At 39.2% G+C, this 15,819-nt stretch overlaps 1 protein-coding gene across 5 annotated transcripts in view; it reads right to left on the minus strand.

Moving 5' to 3' along the window:
- Nucleotides 1-1,261: 1,261 nt before the first annotated feature.
- Nucleotides 1,262-15,819, minus strand: part of CMC2 (C-X9-C motif containing 2) — a 32,966-nt gene continuing 18,408 nt past the window's right edge. For 2 of the 5 annotated variants that reach the window (XM_031002819.3, XM_031002813.3), the window contains 2 exons: nt 6,968-7,039; nt 1,262-1,639 (listed from right to left, as the gene is read on the minus strand). In XM_031002819.3, coding sequence (XP_030858679.1) covers nt 1,553-1,639; nt 6,968-7,039 — 159 coding nt within the window. In that variant the 3' untranslated portion in view covers nt 1,262-1,552. Of the gene's footprint in view, nt 1,640-3,717; nt 3,888-5,935; nt 6,046-6,967; nt 7,040-9,136; nt 13,155-13,692; nt 13,742-15,819 lie in introns of those variants that run through there. The other 3 variants (XM_063700357.1, XM_055366745.2, XM_063700356.1) reach the window with 3 other exon arrangements.

Here is a 15,819-nt window from a genome sequence, read left to right on the forward strand (position 1 = left end):
GCGCCTCAGAATGTATCCCATTTTCACTCATTTGTCAAAGGTCATCTTTGCTAAATAGCTTTCTTGGAATACCTCCTTCTTCATGAAGACTGAACATGAATGTCCTCTGTCTTCTATGACACCTACCTAATCATGGCACTTTGATGATTACAGGTGACTAAAAGTCAACTTTTCAGTTTACTACAAGATTCTAAAGGCAAAATGTCTCATTTCTGTATTTCTACTGCCTGACACTAGGGGGACTGAATAAATATTCATACACTTTGTCTTGGAAGGTACTTCAGAATTAATTCTGGTTCTTTCCCCATCCTTTCACTGAATGTCTGTTATGCTCTGTAATCGACGTACTGAGCGAAAGTCCAGCTTCTCGAATACCTCCTGTGATGGGGAAATCACTTATTAAACACCGACACCAACAAGGCCTCATGCTGGATATATACACAGAACTCCACTAGAAGGAGCTCACAGCTGAGTCTGTTCCCTGACACCTGACAAGAAGATCAAGCCCCTGCTGTGACTGCAGCTGGAAGCTGCTGACTTCCAGATTGTCACAGGTCTCAGAAACACTTGTCAGAAGGAACACTGGTGAAATGACTGCTACAATTGGGCACGGGAAGAACAGTCCTATACTCAGCAGAGAGGAGACACACTGGCCTAAGGTTAATGTCCAGGAGTTAACTGGCAACTCGAGTGGACACATTCAACCAAATGGGAAAGCAAAGTCTGCTAAGACTCAATTCCTAACCAGATGCAATTTTATCATTGTTAAGTGTAAATATTTAATCTTTTATTCTGGGCACAGTGGCTCACGCTTGTAATCCCAACACTTTGGGAGGCTGAAGTGGGCGGATCACCTAACCCCAGGAATTTGAGATCAGCCTGGCCAACATGGCAAAACTCTGTCTCTACCAAAAATACAAAAATCAGCCAGGCATGGTAGCCTGAGCCTGTAGCCCCAGCTACTAGAGAGGCTGAGGCTGGAGAATCACTTGAACCCGGGAGGTGGACGTTACAGTGAGCTGAGATCACACCACTGCACTCCAGCCTGGGCGGCAAAGTAACACTATGTCTCAAAAAAAATATTTTTTTTTAATCATTTAGAAAATCACTCTTTAAAAACAATAAAGTTGGAACATTTTCCAATAGTTAACACTGCTGGGATTTCCGCAGAACTCTTCAACATCATGTTGTCAAAAAGAAAAAGCTTAATGGCAACATTTCCCTCTAATGCCAGAAGAATCTAAGAGAAAGGAGAAAAAAATTATTTAAATTATTTTATTGAAGGAGATAAGTTACTCAGATATTAACTGGTTGTAGGCAAAGGGAATAAACATGGTGAAGTCAGGTTTGCTGGTAAAGGGGAGACAGTACTAAACGCCCTGCCCAACAAATACTCAGAATCCAGGGTTTTCATATTTCTCCACGGTTCAATCTCTCACAGGTCACTTTCCATTCAAAGGATTATGGAGACCAAATAAGACAGGATTCTTTCAGGTATCAACCCAGAGTCTTTAGGTCTTCTCTCCGCCAAGGCATCGAGTGAAAATACAATTTATTTTTCGGATTCCTCTGGAGGATTAAAAAGTTTCTTTCGCATTGCAATGCCATGCTCCCTGCTCTTGGTCCTGTTTTCTATGTACTGAAAAATAAAAGAAGGGGGGGAGAAAAGAAACAGCAGATTATGTCACTATTTATAGCAGTTTAACCATTTAGAAATATTTGCAAAAAATAAATGTTCTTTGAGGTTAACAGGGTTTAAATTTTTTAAACATGTTCTTACTGACAAAATTCTTATCTTTTATTTAACCAAATCTGAGATTGGAAATAGTTACCTTAGAGAATATCTCATATCTAGCACAATTTCATTCAATACAGTACAGCATCTACATGCTAATAGATGCACAAATGTTTGCTCAATCAATTTCCTCCCAAAATTTGAATTAAGTAAGTACTGAAGATGGGCAAATTCTGTCCATGTTCTCCAGGGGCTCGCAATCTAACTAGTCCTCTAACTTCTGCTGAGTACCTCTGGTGGAGAGGCTCACTTCCTTGAGAGGTAGCCTGCCTAACTGCTGGACAATTCTACTCATTCCAAAGTTTTTCATTTTAAACCAAAAGTGCTTCCCTGTAAACTCCTTGAGAGGTAGCCTAACTGTTGGACAATTCTACTCGCTCCAAAGTTTTTCATTTTAAACCAAAAGTGCTGCCTTGTCAACTACCACCTTTTATTTCTTCTTGTCTGCTATAATTTTCAAACATTTAATTACAGATAACCCACTTACTACCTTTTGCGCTGAACACTGCTAGTTTCCACAACTGCTGCACAGAACACAGCCTCCATCTTTTAATATCTAACCTATAAAATGACTTTTATTTCATAAAGCACTTTAACATTAATGCCCCTTATCAAAAAAAAAAAATCACAACCAAAATTGAATACAGTGCTCCAGTCACAATGACAGACATAGACTACAGTGGGCCTAGATCTTATGACCAGCTCACACTGTATTTCTTTAGACATTATCAAGAGTAACTAGCTCTTAGCAACCATATTATCCTATTGACTCATATGGAAATACATAGCTCAACTTCCCAAGGTTTCTTCATCACGAACAGTTAACAAACCTGATACTCCTCAAATCCTATGTTTCTTAATCAGCTACATATAAACACAGTTTTCACCTCAAGAGATTTTCAGCCTAGTATTCTGATCTGGCCAGCAGGTTATAAGTAACAGGAGACACAAAGCCTGGCACTTAGATTTTCTTAAATAGTTAAACTACATTTAAAGCAGAGGAACTTAAAAGTGTTTTCACATGTATATATATACACGCTTATAATACATACACCAATCCAACACACTTTAAAGGTGAATGAGTGTGTTTTCCCCTGGGCAGAAGGGGAAAAGGGTAAAAGTAAATTCAAACAGAAAAAACTGAAAACATGTGAACAGTTAAACATCAGAATCTTTTAGGAGCCACAGATGTGGAGAGCGAGGCCACAGAAATTAAAGATTAGTGATACCGAGCTCATCAGGGACAAACCCCGCCACCCAAGAGAGAGTAATGAGGGGATTCATGACTTTGAGTTACTTCACTCTTCTGGACCAGTAACTTCAAATATAAGGAGGTAGACTAGATAATCTTTAAGAAGTTTTCTAGGTCAAAAGTTTTGACTGAAGGATTCTAACATATCTTCTGGAATGGTAGTTTTCAAACTTTTTATTCCTTCCTTGTCAAAAGGCTACTTCAGGCCGGGTGCGGTGACTCATGCCTGTAATCCCAGCACTTTGGGAGGCCGAGGCGGGCAGATCGCCTGAGGTCAGGAGTTAGTGACCAGCCTGGCCAACATGGTGAAACCCCGTCTCTACTGAAAATACAAAAATTAGCAGGGCATGGTGGCATGCACCTGTAATTCCAGCTATTCAGGAGGCTGAGGCAGGAGAATCACTTGAATCCAGAAGGAGGAGGTTGCAGTGAGCCGAGATCGCACCACAGCACTCCAGCCTGGGTGACAAGAGTGAGACTTTGTCTCAAAAAAAAAAAAAAAAAAGGCTACTTTAAATTACACATGAAGCACCAGGTCCCTTCAAAGTCATTCATTTTATCTATCATACATTAAATTTACTCATAGAATTGTTGGGGAAAAAATCAAAAAACGCTATTCTAGAACAAGGAAGGATACCTGCTCTGAGAAAAAGCTTTCATATCTACCTTTAATCACGTCTACTGGATTGCCCCCAGCAATCAGGTTGAGAAGGGTCTTAAAGGAAACTCTTCAGAAGACAATACTTTGTAGCAGGCCAATAAAATAAGTTACAGAGCAAATTAAAATACAGTCTACATTAAAATATGTTAAGACATCTCCAAAGGAAGTCATGATGTTCCCTGAATAAAAGGGGAGAAAAGGATAAATATGAAGTTACTCACAAAACTCAATCAAACAATACAGACAGAATGAAAGGCCAATTAACCCCAAACCAAACCAAACAATTAAGAGGGACAAAAGAGAATGCCACAAAAGTACTACTAGTGTTTCTTTTCAAGAAGAAGAACAAAAGGCCAGGTGCAGTGGCTCACACCTGTAATCCAAAACTTTGGGAGGCCAAGATGGGAGAACTCCTTGAGCCCAGGAGTCTGAGACCACCCTGGGCAACACAACAAGAGTCCATCTCTCTAAAAAAAAAAAAAAAAAAAAAAAAAAAAAAAAGAATAAAAGGAGTGACACAGCAGAGTCCCAACAAGAAATGGCCATACCCTTTTTCTACTTAAAAGCTTCATGGATGCCGGGCGCAGTGGCTCACACCTGTAACCCCAGCACTTTGGGAGGCCGAAGCGGGCGGATAACAAGCTCAGAAGATCAAGACCATCCTAGCTAACACGGTGAAGCCCCGTCTCTACTAAAAATACAAAAAATTAGCTGGGCGTGGTGCTGGGCACCTGTAGTCCCAGTTACTCAGGAGGCTGAGGCAGGAGAATGGCGTGAACCCGGGAGGAGGAGCTTGCAGTGGGCCGAGATCGCGCCACTGCACTCCAGCCTGGGCGACAGAGTGAGACTCTGGCAAAAAAAAAAAAAAAAAAAAAAGCTTCATGGAATGAAGTAATCAGATGACACATGAAGCAAACAGTAGCAGGAAAGCATTTGAAGCAAGCATTAAGAGTAGAGAAGAAATACATGAGTGCAGACTCAGAGATTAGTGATGGGCAAGCAGACAGAAAAACATCTACAAATTAGAGAATAAAGTAACATACAACTACACAGAGGACTTAGAAAAGAATTCAAAGAGAAAACATGAGATGTACAGGAAAACAAACTCAGACAAAATTAGAAAAATATCTCCAACGGTCTACCAAAAAGTCACTAACAGATCTCAGGCCAGCTGAGAAGACAATTTCATATGAAGATCTAATTGACAAAGCAGTGGCAAAATTTCTGAACTACACGGGAAAAAAATTTAAAAACATGAAAAAAACCTATGTTATACAGCTGAAAGTATGTAAAAAACAAATAGCCATACTGAATAAAATAATATGAGCTATATTTTTCCATAAGCTATGTATTTATTTTTTATTTTATTTTTTTTAAATTTATTTAGAGACAGAGTCTCTCACTCTGTCACCCAGGCTAGAATGCAGTAATGTGATCTGGGCTCACCACAACCTCCGTCTCCCGGGCTCAAGTTATTCTCCTGCCTCAGCCTCCCGAGTAGCTGGAACTACAGGCGCCCGCCACCATGCCTGGCTAATTTTTTTGTACTTTCAGTAGAGCTGGGTTTCACCATGTTGGCTAGGCTGGTCTCAAACTCCCGACCTCAGGTGATCCGCCTGTCTTGGCCTCCCAGAATGCTGGGATTATAGGCGTGGGCCACCACACCTGGCCAATATTATTTTTTAGAGATAGGGTCTCACTCTGTCACCCAGGTAGAAGCACTGTGGCGACCTAGATAGCTCACTGCAGCCACGAACTCCTGGGCTCAAGCGATCCTCCCGCCTCAGCCTCCCAAGTAGCTGGGACCACAGGTGTGCGCCACCACACTTGGCTAAACTTTAAGAGACTTCTTTGAGACAGGGTCTCACTACGTTGCCCAAGTTGGCCTCAAACTTTTCACCTCAAAGGACCCTACTGCCTCAGCCTCCCGAATAGCTGGGATTACAGATGCCAGCTCACAAGTTTACTATTAAAGAAACATCGCCCTAGGTGTAGTTTTCATGTAAACTGGCTTTTTCATATAAAGGACAAAATTTTTTAATAAATCATTTAAAAACACTAATAAGGCTGGGAATGGTGACTCATGTCTGTAGTCCCAGCACTTTGGGAGGCCAAGGTGGGAGGACTGCTTGAGGTTAGCAGTTTGAGACCAGCCTGGCCAAAACAGCGAGACTCTCATCTCTACAAAAAAATGTGTAAAACCTTAACCAGGCATGGTGGTACGCACCTGTAGTCCTAACTACTCAGGAGGCTGAGGTGGGAGGATCACTTGAGTTTGAGGCTTCCGTGAGTTACGATCACCCTACTGCACTCCAGCTTATGTGACAGAGCGAGACCCTGTCTCAAAAGAAAAAAGAAAAAAAGAAACAAACTATTACTCTTCACTGAGTACTCCAAAAAGTTCTTCAAACAGTAAAGGTGAATGTCGCACTTTAAAGGGAATCCAGGAAGGGAAAAACAGCCTAAGCAGAAAACAAAATCAAAAGAAAGATGTTGGACAACTTCAAATATTATATTTAAATCTTTCAATCTGAGGCAAAAAAAAAAATTCAAAAATAACAAAAATGATATCTGAAAGGCAAAATCTTAGCCATCATATATTTTTAAAAGTTCTGGATACAAAAAATCTGATGTATAAAACAGAAATTGAATCAAATTTATTTTCAAAGGTTTAAAATGCACTCTGCTTATTTGGCAGTGCCTGGAAAAAGACAATGAACTGTGTACTGTGGCTATTTGCCCAAGTCCAAGTCGTGCCCTAAAATCAAGTTCAGGAGATGACAGTGTTCCAAAACAAGTCAAATTAGATCCCTGTGGCTTACACAAACCATAACTACAAAGAAATTCAAAATGTTAAAGCTGAAAAGAGCCTAATTCTAGCCTCCTCAATTTATATATAGAAATTGAGGCCCTGAGAGTTTTAGTTACCTGCCAATCAGCTAATAGGTGACTGATATAAGTCTTTCTGCCGGCCAGAGATACAACTTCCTAAACCATTAAATTCATCCACATGACCTACAGTAATCATCATAAGGAAGTTGTTTTCCTCATTTGTGTTCATGGCCAAAAAGCTATGTTCTAAAACTGTCCCCAGAAAAGCTTTCATTTCTTCCCCTAAACAGAGGAAGTTCATACATGTAAAGTCAATTTTCTGTTACACTAAAATTTGGGAAAAATTCAATAATGGCAGTAATACACAATATGCAAAAATGTTCTGTTCTATCGTTCAACCATATCCATCCTTTGACACTTTTCTTACCTCATTCTTCAGGCATTTTCTCAACTCCCGATCAAAATCATTACAATAACCAAAAAATTTCAGAACGTTGTGCTAAAAGGAAGAAAAGGAGTAAAATATTTCATCCCGTAATATGCCAAGGTTTGGGGCACATAAAATTTAAATACTGCTACAGAAATGAGTTTATAGTGTCACTTTGTTAATAAACAAGTAATAGTTAAATCACATGTATAAAACACAGTTGGCCCTTGAACAACACGGATTTGAACTGCATGAGTCCACTTATACCTGGATTTTCTTTCAATAAATATATTGAAAACATTTTTGAACATTTGGAACAATTAAAAAAAACCTCACAGATGAACCACCATAGCCTAGAAATATCAAAAAAATTCAAGAGAAAGATACGGCATAAATGTGTAAAACATGTAAATACTGGCCGGGCACGGTAGCTCACACCTGTAAATCTCAGCACTTTGGGAGGCCAAGACGGTGGGTGGATCACGAGGTCAGGTGTCAAGATCGGCCTGGCCAAAATGGTGAAACCCCGTCTCTACTAAAAGTACACAAAAAATTAGCCAGGCGTGGTGGTGAGCGCCTGTAATCCCAGCTACTTGGGAGGCTGAGGCAGGAGAACTGCTTAAACCCAGGAGGCGGAGGATGTAATGAGCCGAGATCGCGCCCCTGCACTACTCCAGCCTGGGCGACGGAGTGAAACTCCGTCTCAGGAAAAGAAAAAAAAAAGTGAATACTAGTCTATTTTGTCATTTACTACCATAAAACATATACAAATTCTAAAAAGATGAAATTTATCAAAACTAACACACACACAGAACATAAATAGCACCACTCAAAATTGAGAGAATTGTAAGCAAACATAAAGATATAACAAATCACAACTACATAAAATTAACTGCGGTATATACTGTACTGCCGTAATAATTCTGAAGTCATCTCCTATTGCTATTACACTGGGCTCAAACATTACAATTATCCACTTAAAACACCCTGTGATACCAATAACATACACAGTAAGCAAGTCATGTTTACTGCAATAACCATAAACCTTGAATAACACCATGGGACCCATATGAAGTGCCACTAGTAATGCTGGAAGTGCTCCCAAGAAGCAGAGAAAAGTAATGACATTACAGGAAAAAGTTGAACTACTTGAAATGTACTGTAGATTGAGGTCTGCAGCTGTGGTTACCTACCATTTCACACTGACATACATCATCTTGTAAACAGATGATGTAAACTTACAATATCAATAAATGCAATACCATACTATAAATGTATTTTCTCTTCCTTATTTTTTCTCTAGCCTACTTTATTGCATGAATACAATATATAATACATATAACATACAAAACGTGTTAATCAACTATTTATGCTATCAGTAAGGCTTTCAAACAACAGGAAACTCTCAGTCAAGTTTTTGGGGAGTCAAAAAGTTATATGTGGACTTTCAACTGCATGGGGGTCAGTGCCCCGAACTTCCAAGCTGTGCAAGGATCAACTATACAAATGAACAAATTATCCTGGTTCTTCTTACAAAGAAGGAATAAATGTTCTGCAAGTAGAAACAAAGATTTAAAGACTTTTTCTTAATGAAAGGGAAGCCTACTTACTAACTCACCAAAACCTCACAAAGACAGTATAAAAGTTTTATCATAACCTAACACCCTTTTCTTAAGGGAAATGTTAAAATCACAGCACAATCCATTCTCTATTACAGGGAGTGGTGTCAAGCTGCAGCATGGCCACACTCTCATGGGCAGAGTAACTTCACTACCAAACACTGTCCTGTAAAAGAGTTATCTAATAAATACTTAGTGCCAGAGCCCTTTTCTCATTTGCCCCCATTCAAAATGTCACCAAAATACATCAAATAAGTAACACAGCTGCGCGCAGTGGCTCACGCCTATAATCTCAGCACTTTGGGAGGCCAAGGTGGGCGGATCACCTCAGGTCGGGAGCTTGAGACCAGCCTGACCGACATGGAGAAATCCCATCTCTGCTAAAAATACAAAATTAGCCAGGTATGGTGGCACATGCCTGGAATCCCAACTACTCTGGAGGCTGAGGCAGGAGAACTGCTTGAACCTGGGAGGTGGAGGTTGCGGTGAGCTGAGATCGCACCATTGCACTCCAGCCTGGACAACAAGAGCGAAACTCCATCTCAAAAAAAAAAAAAAGAAGAAAAAAACCACTATCATTAGATGCCCTATAAAGGTCATATAAATAAGCCACTAATTTACAATATAAGGAAATCTGCCTGACGTTCAGTCTGATTTAAAAAATAAAATAAAATCTCCTAGTTGTTTCTAGTCCTATGAGTATTATCGTGGCAAAAAGTATGAGTGCTCTAAAGCAGGTTAAGCTGAAGCCTGAAGTTAAGAACCTGAATTTCAGTAGGAACATAATTAGTGTGTTTGCACTTCACGATTTTCAAGGGTGGGTCAGACATCATGGTGATCTGTTTTATAATGACAGGTCATAAATGCTGAACTTGGTAGTTGTAATAATAAGCAAATCTTTTCCTTTTCGTTCTAATTAAGGCTTTCATGGAAACCAGACAACACATAATTAATAAGCTATGCCTCATGCTATTTCTTTTTTTCCTGCTTCACCACCATTTTAAATGTACGTTTCAATTCCACACTGAATAAGTGGTCAGTTTTTCCACAAAGCATTTAACATAGACTAAAGTCTCCTATTTGTTACCTAATGACCTTTCCAGAATAAATTTTTTAATTTAAAACACTTTTTGTGCTTAATTTTTATTTTACTTTTTTCTTTCCTCTATCATTCCCAAAGAATAAATATTTCCTGTGTATTTTCCTATACTACTACTTCCTTGACAACAAATAAACATGACAATGCATTTTCACGCCTTCAAGTCAAGTAGACTTTTCAAATGTAAGGCAATATTACATAGTTGACATTTATTCATATCATTCCATATATGTACATCTTAATTCAAAAATCCATGACAAAAACTAATTTATATGCTTCCTTTTACCTCAATATTAACTAAGGTAAAATGAGAATTATACTCTTGTGATGTTACATGAAAAATATTAGACCCAAATGCCCCAGAGAAATTGGTAGAAGAAATGCCCACAGGCTACAATTTTCTTGTACTTACATGGACTGAGTCTCTAGTGCCTGGTGTCAATTTCTTGAAAACCAAACCAACCGAGTAATCGATTGAATAAGTGAATCAACAGATATCTGCGAACCTTTTACATAAAGAACAATGTCCCAGGTACCAGGGACACAAAAGTAAGCAAGGTGGATCTGGGTCCTACTCTCACAGTACATAGTCAGAGGGAAAGAGGCAAATAAGAAGTGATTGCCATAAAGCAGTGGTTCTCAACGTGCAGTCCAGAGACACCGAGGGGTTCCTGACCTTTTCAGGGAATGTACAAGGTCAAAACTATCTTCTCAATAATACAAAAACATTTGTTTTGTTCATTTTCATCCTCTCACAAGGGTATAGTGGAGTTTTCACGGGGCTACACGAAGTCTAACATCACAACAGATTGAATGTAGAGGCAGACATGAGAATTCAGGTATATTTTATTAATTCAGACATTAAAAAAATGAAAAGCAATGCAATTCTTTTCGCTTTTTTCTGGTTTGAAAAATAAGATTTTCGTGAAAAATAACTATGCTAACATGTCATCTTAACATGTAAAATTATAATTTATCATTGTAACTTTAAAATAATTTTTTCTTAATTTCTCAGCCTTCATTTCTAATCCAATAAATATTGTAGATATCACCCACATAAACAATAGCTCCCTAGAATCCTAAATAATGTTAAAAGAGTGCAAAAGAGTCCTGAGACCAAAAAGTGTGAGAACTACCACGAAGTAGAAAAGCTATTATGTATGATGCTACTCAAATAGAGTGACTGCACCAGGAGAATCTAGGCCAGGAAAGGGAAAAGGAAACGACCAATTAACCTGAAGAAAACCTGAAGGATGATAAAACCTGGTTTAGCAAACAGTAAGTGGAGCCAGAAGGAATGCACTAAGCTCAGCAAAGGAAAAATCAAGGCTTGGAAGACAGAAATATCATTCTCCCATATACCTGCCAAAAAAAAAAAAACCACAGGAATGAAGGGGAAGGAGCTGTGGGAGAGTTGTGAAGACTAACAGCTACTCAAGGATGAGTTTCATTAAGGACTTGAAACACAAGGCAATACATTTATAACGCATCGTATAGGCAAAAGGATCTATTAAAAAGGTGACAATGAGCCAGGCGCGGTGGCTCATGCCTGTAATTCCAGCACTTTGGGAGGCCCAGGCGGGTGGATCACCTGAGGTCAGGAGTTTGAGGCCAGCCTGGGCTAACATGGTGAAACCCCATCTCTACTAAAAATACAAAAATTAGCCGGACATAATGGCCTGGTGCCTGTAATCCCAGCTACTCGTGAGGCTGAGGCAGGAGAATTGCTTGAACCGGGGAGACGGAGGTTGTAGTGAGCCAAGATCACGCCACTACACTCCAGCCTGGGCGACGGAGCGAAACTCTGCCTCAAAACTAAATAAATAAATAAATAAAATGCAGATTCCTAACAGCTGCAGTGAGCTGAGATTGTACCACTGCACTCCAGCCTGGGCGACAGAGTGAGACTCCGTCTCAAAAAAAAAAAAGGTAACAATGATTAAATTTATTTTTGAAAGATCACTCTAAATCCAGGGTGGAAAATTGATTTAAGCAAAAAAGAAAACAAAACCGCCAGGAGACCAGATAGAAGTCCTTTACAGGTGGCCCCAATAAAAGTGTTGCCATGGACTATGGCAGTGGCACTGGCAAAGGAGAACAGTGGTTCAAGAGAGATTCGGAAGAGAACAAACAGCCCTGGTAAGGACTCACAGGAAGAGGTGAGGCAGATGGAGGAATTAAAGATGACACTGGCTTTCAGCCAAGAATGACAGTGGAAGTTTTAAAAAGAGATAAGATAAATTTGTATCTGGACATGTTGAGTTTATTGGTGGAACAGTTAAGTCCACTATCTAGCTGAGATAAACCTGGAACTCAGAGAAAATCTGAGCCAGAGATACAGATTTGGGAGTTACTGAAACCAGGAAAGTGAATGATTTTTTGCAGGAAGGTGTAGCCTAGGCTATCCTGAAGAGTGCCCAAAAAAACTTAAGGAAAACCAGGGAAGAGAAAGTTATGGTAGAAGCCTGTGGAAGAGTGTTTTGAGAGGAAATCAAATGCTGCTGGGAGAAAAGTGAGGTAACTACTGAAAACATCCACCAAATTTGCCAGTAGTGCAGTCATTAGTGATTTTGAAAGTTTTGGGACCCTAGTGAGGGTAGAAGCCAACCTGAAAGAAGAAAGCAGTATTCTTTCAACAGTTAGCTATGAAAGGGACGCTAACACAAGATACCAGAAGGCTGGGATTATGGGAAGGAATCTTATGTATTTATTTTCTCACGATGGAAGAAAAGTGGGCATTTCAAAATGCTAATAAGAAGAAGAGAAAAAGGGAAAATACAAAAATTTTTAAATGGTGGAAAAACCCAGTACTTAATGAGTTTATCTCTGGATGGTTGAACAAAAGGTAATTTTTGTTTGCTTTATACTTTCCTACTTTTTTAATACTATCTAAAATGATATGTATTATTTACATATTACTTTTATAAATCAGAAAAAATACATAAGGATTTCCAAGTAGCTTTGACGAAATCAGCTGTTCTAAATTCTGTATTTTACCTTCAGATGGAAAGAATATCTAAGTCTTGCTAACAAATTTAGGCAAAATAGGCCAGTAGATCAGAAGCCACCCACAGACACCTGAAAGCTGTGGAAATAACACTTGTCTGCAAAGATCACAGCAGAACTATAAAAGCACAGAAAGAATGATAAAAGCACAGCAAGGTAGGCTATTTGGAGATAAAACACTCATGCACTTCAAGCAGGTTGGAGAGCACTGCAGCATTCCAGCACAGACAGGGGTATTCAGGAAGACTAATCTACAAAAAAGACCAAAACAGAATTACACAAACTCAGGGCTAGAAGACATCTTAGGTAATATAATTCACTCAATTTATTAATTAAATAACTGGGATCAGGCCAGGCACAGTGGCTCATGCCTGTAATCCCAGCGCTTTGGGAGGCCAAGGTAGGAGGACAGCTTGAAGCCAGGAGTTTGAGACCAGCCTGGGCAACACAGGAGAGCCTGTCTCTACGAGGAAAAAAAAAAAATTGAATTAGCCAGGCATGATGGCACACACCTGTACTCCCATCTGCTCAGGAGGATGAGGCAGAAGGATCACTTGAGCCCAGGAGTTCAAGGCTTCTGTGAACTTTGATTGTGCCACCGCACTCGAGCCTGGGAGACGGAGTGAGACATCATCCCCGTAAACTTTTAATTAACTTTTCCCCCCTAGATCTAGACCTGCAGAATTATGGTTGTTTTAAGTCACTAGGTGGTGGTGGTGTTGCTGTTGAGAGACATGGTCTCGCTCCGTTGCCCAGGGTGAAGTGCAGGAGTGACATCATAGCTCACTATACACTCAAATTCCTGGGCTCAATTTAACACTTAAAAAGTGCAAGTCTTCAGAAAGATCAGTTAGGTAAAATATTTCTTGATGACAGCAGATGTCATGAAAAACATTTGTCAATTTCAAACTTGAAGAAAAGTTCCAAGAACAGTACAAACAATTTCCAAATAGTAACATTTCACCACATTTGCTTTATCCTTCTAGCTCTTACATACGCACCCGAGCTTTTCTTCTGAACCAATTAAATTGCAGATATGATGCACGTTTCCTAAAAAAAAAAAGGACTTAAATTTAAGTCCCCATACGATTACCAAAATTAGGAAATTAACATTAACACTAGTGTCTAATTTATAGACCTTATTCAAATTTCACCAATTCGCCTAATAATATCATTCATGCAAAAGGCAAAAAAAGTTGGGTGGGTTTTTTTTCCCGGTCCAGGATTGCCATTGCATTTCGTTGTCACGTCTTTTTAGTCTTTTTTTTTTTTTTTCCAACTCTTACAATATTTTTCTTATCGTTAATCTTTATTTGAAACAGCTTGTCTCTTTTTTCTTTCATTACCTTAACATTTTAAAGAGTACAGGCCAGTTATTTTGCAAAATGCTCCCCCATATGGGTTTGTCTGGTGTTTCTTCACAACTTGATTCAGGTCATGACTTTTTGGCAGGAATACCCTAGAAGTGATGTTGTGTCTTCAGTGTATCACATCAAGAGGCACATGGCAATTTGTCCCATTATTGATGTTAACTTTTATTACCTAGGTAAGAAGCTACCTGCCAAGTTTCTACACCGTATTTGTTTTTCCTCTCTAATTATTATGGGGACACACTTTGAGACCATTTAACTATCCAATTATTTCCTCAAACTTTTCACCCACTAGTATGAGGATCTATCAATGATTACTGACTAAATCAATTACTACTACAACGGTTAACAAACAGTGATTTCCTAATTCTAGCACTCCTCTTATATTTTAGTTGGCATTCTACTGTAAGGGAAACTTTCCCTTCTCATCCATTTATATATTTATATGAGTTTGGACTCATGGATCCTTATTCAATTGATTATATTATTTTCATTACTTTGATGCTCTGTCCCATTTTTGGCCAGTGGGAATCCCTTCAATCTGGCCCCTGTCCTTTTAACAGCCCCTATCATTCTTTGATAAATGTCATACTTTCTGGTACAAGATGTTGCAGGTTCTTCTTGTTCTTTCCCAGCCCTAGCCCTACAATCAGTCATTTCTCCAAGGATCCCTGTTTCTGTTTACTGAAGAGTGGTATTTAAAAAACAAAATCTGGGCGTTATGTATACTCATTGCTACAGGAAAACACATATTGAATATATACATGAAACAAACATAGACACACATATCTATCTATTCTACATCTTGTATATATTGAAAACCATGAGTTCACACTCATACCTCTAATTCCAATCCAACATCACAGGATACATCCTAGTCTTTCCACTTCTATATTTATGACAGTAAGAAACCTGTCTCTTATTGTCTACAATATGTTTACTTATTTGCTCAGTCTTGGAATACACCGAATACATAGAAGCCAGTGTCAGAACTGCCAATCCACGCCGCTGCAAAATCCAAACTACTAACAACAGCTCTACTTTGTCTTTAGTTTACGTTCAAATTACTTGGGTTAGTTCATTTTTTTCTTTAGTGTAATTAGATGACTCATTTCAAGTAAGTTTGTTTGGTTTTGCTTGTATTCCATTTTTGAGTTTTCTTCCCAACTCTGCTCATCCTTTTTTTCATTCCCCCCCCTTTTTTTGAGTATATGAAACATTAACAAAGTTCAAACAGCATGAATTATACAAAACATATAATTTTTTTTGTTGTTTTTTGAGACACAGTCTCACTCTGTCACCCAGGCTAGCGTGCAGTGACACAGTCTCGGCTCACTGCAACCTCCGTCTCCCAGGTTCAAGTAATTCTCCTGCCTCAGCCTCCTGAGTAGCTGGGATTACAAGGGTCCGCCACCACGCCTGGCTAATTTTTTATTTTTGGTAGAGATGAGGTTTTGTGATGTTGGCCAGGCTGGTCTCAAATTCCTGGACTCAAGTGATCTGCCTGCCATGGCCTCCCAAAGTGCTGGGATTACAGGCATGAGCCACTGCCATCGGCCAAAAGATTTTGTAAAAGTGTCACTCCTCCACTCTCTCTACTTTGCTCCTACCCACCTCTCAGAAGGTAATTAATCTCATTAGCTTCCGGTTATCTTGTTTCTTTTTGCACAAATGAGGAGATACAAATATGTTTTGCTATCTTCTCCTCCTTTTTTATACAAACGCTAGGATACTATAAATACTGTTTTGTCCTTTGAT

The sequence above is a fragment of the Gorilla gorilla genome, chromosome 18 (genome assembly GCF_029281585.2).
Source record: "Gorilla gorilla gorilla isolate KB3781 chromosome 18, NHGRI_mGorGor1-v2.1_pri, whole genome shotgun sequence".
NCBI classification, from domain to species: Eukaryota; Metazoa; Chordata; class Mammalia; order Primates; family Hominidae; genus Gorilla; species Gorilla gorilla.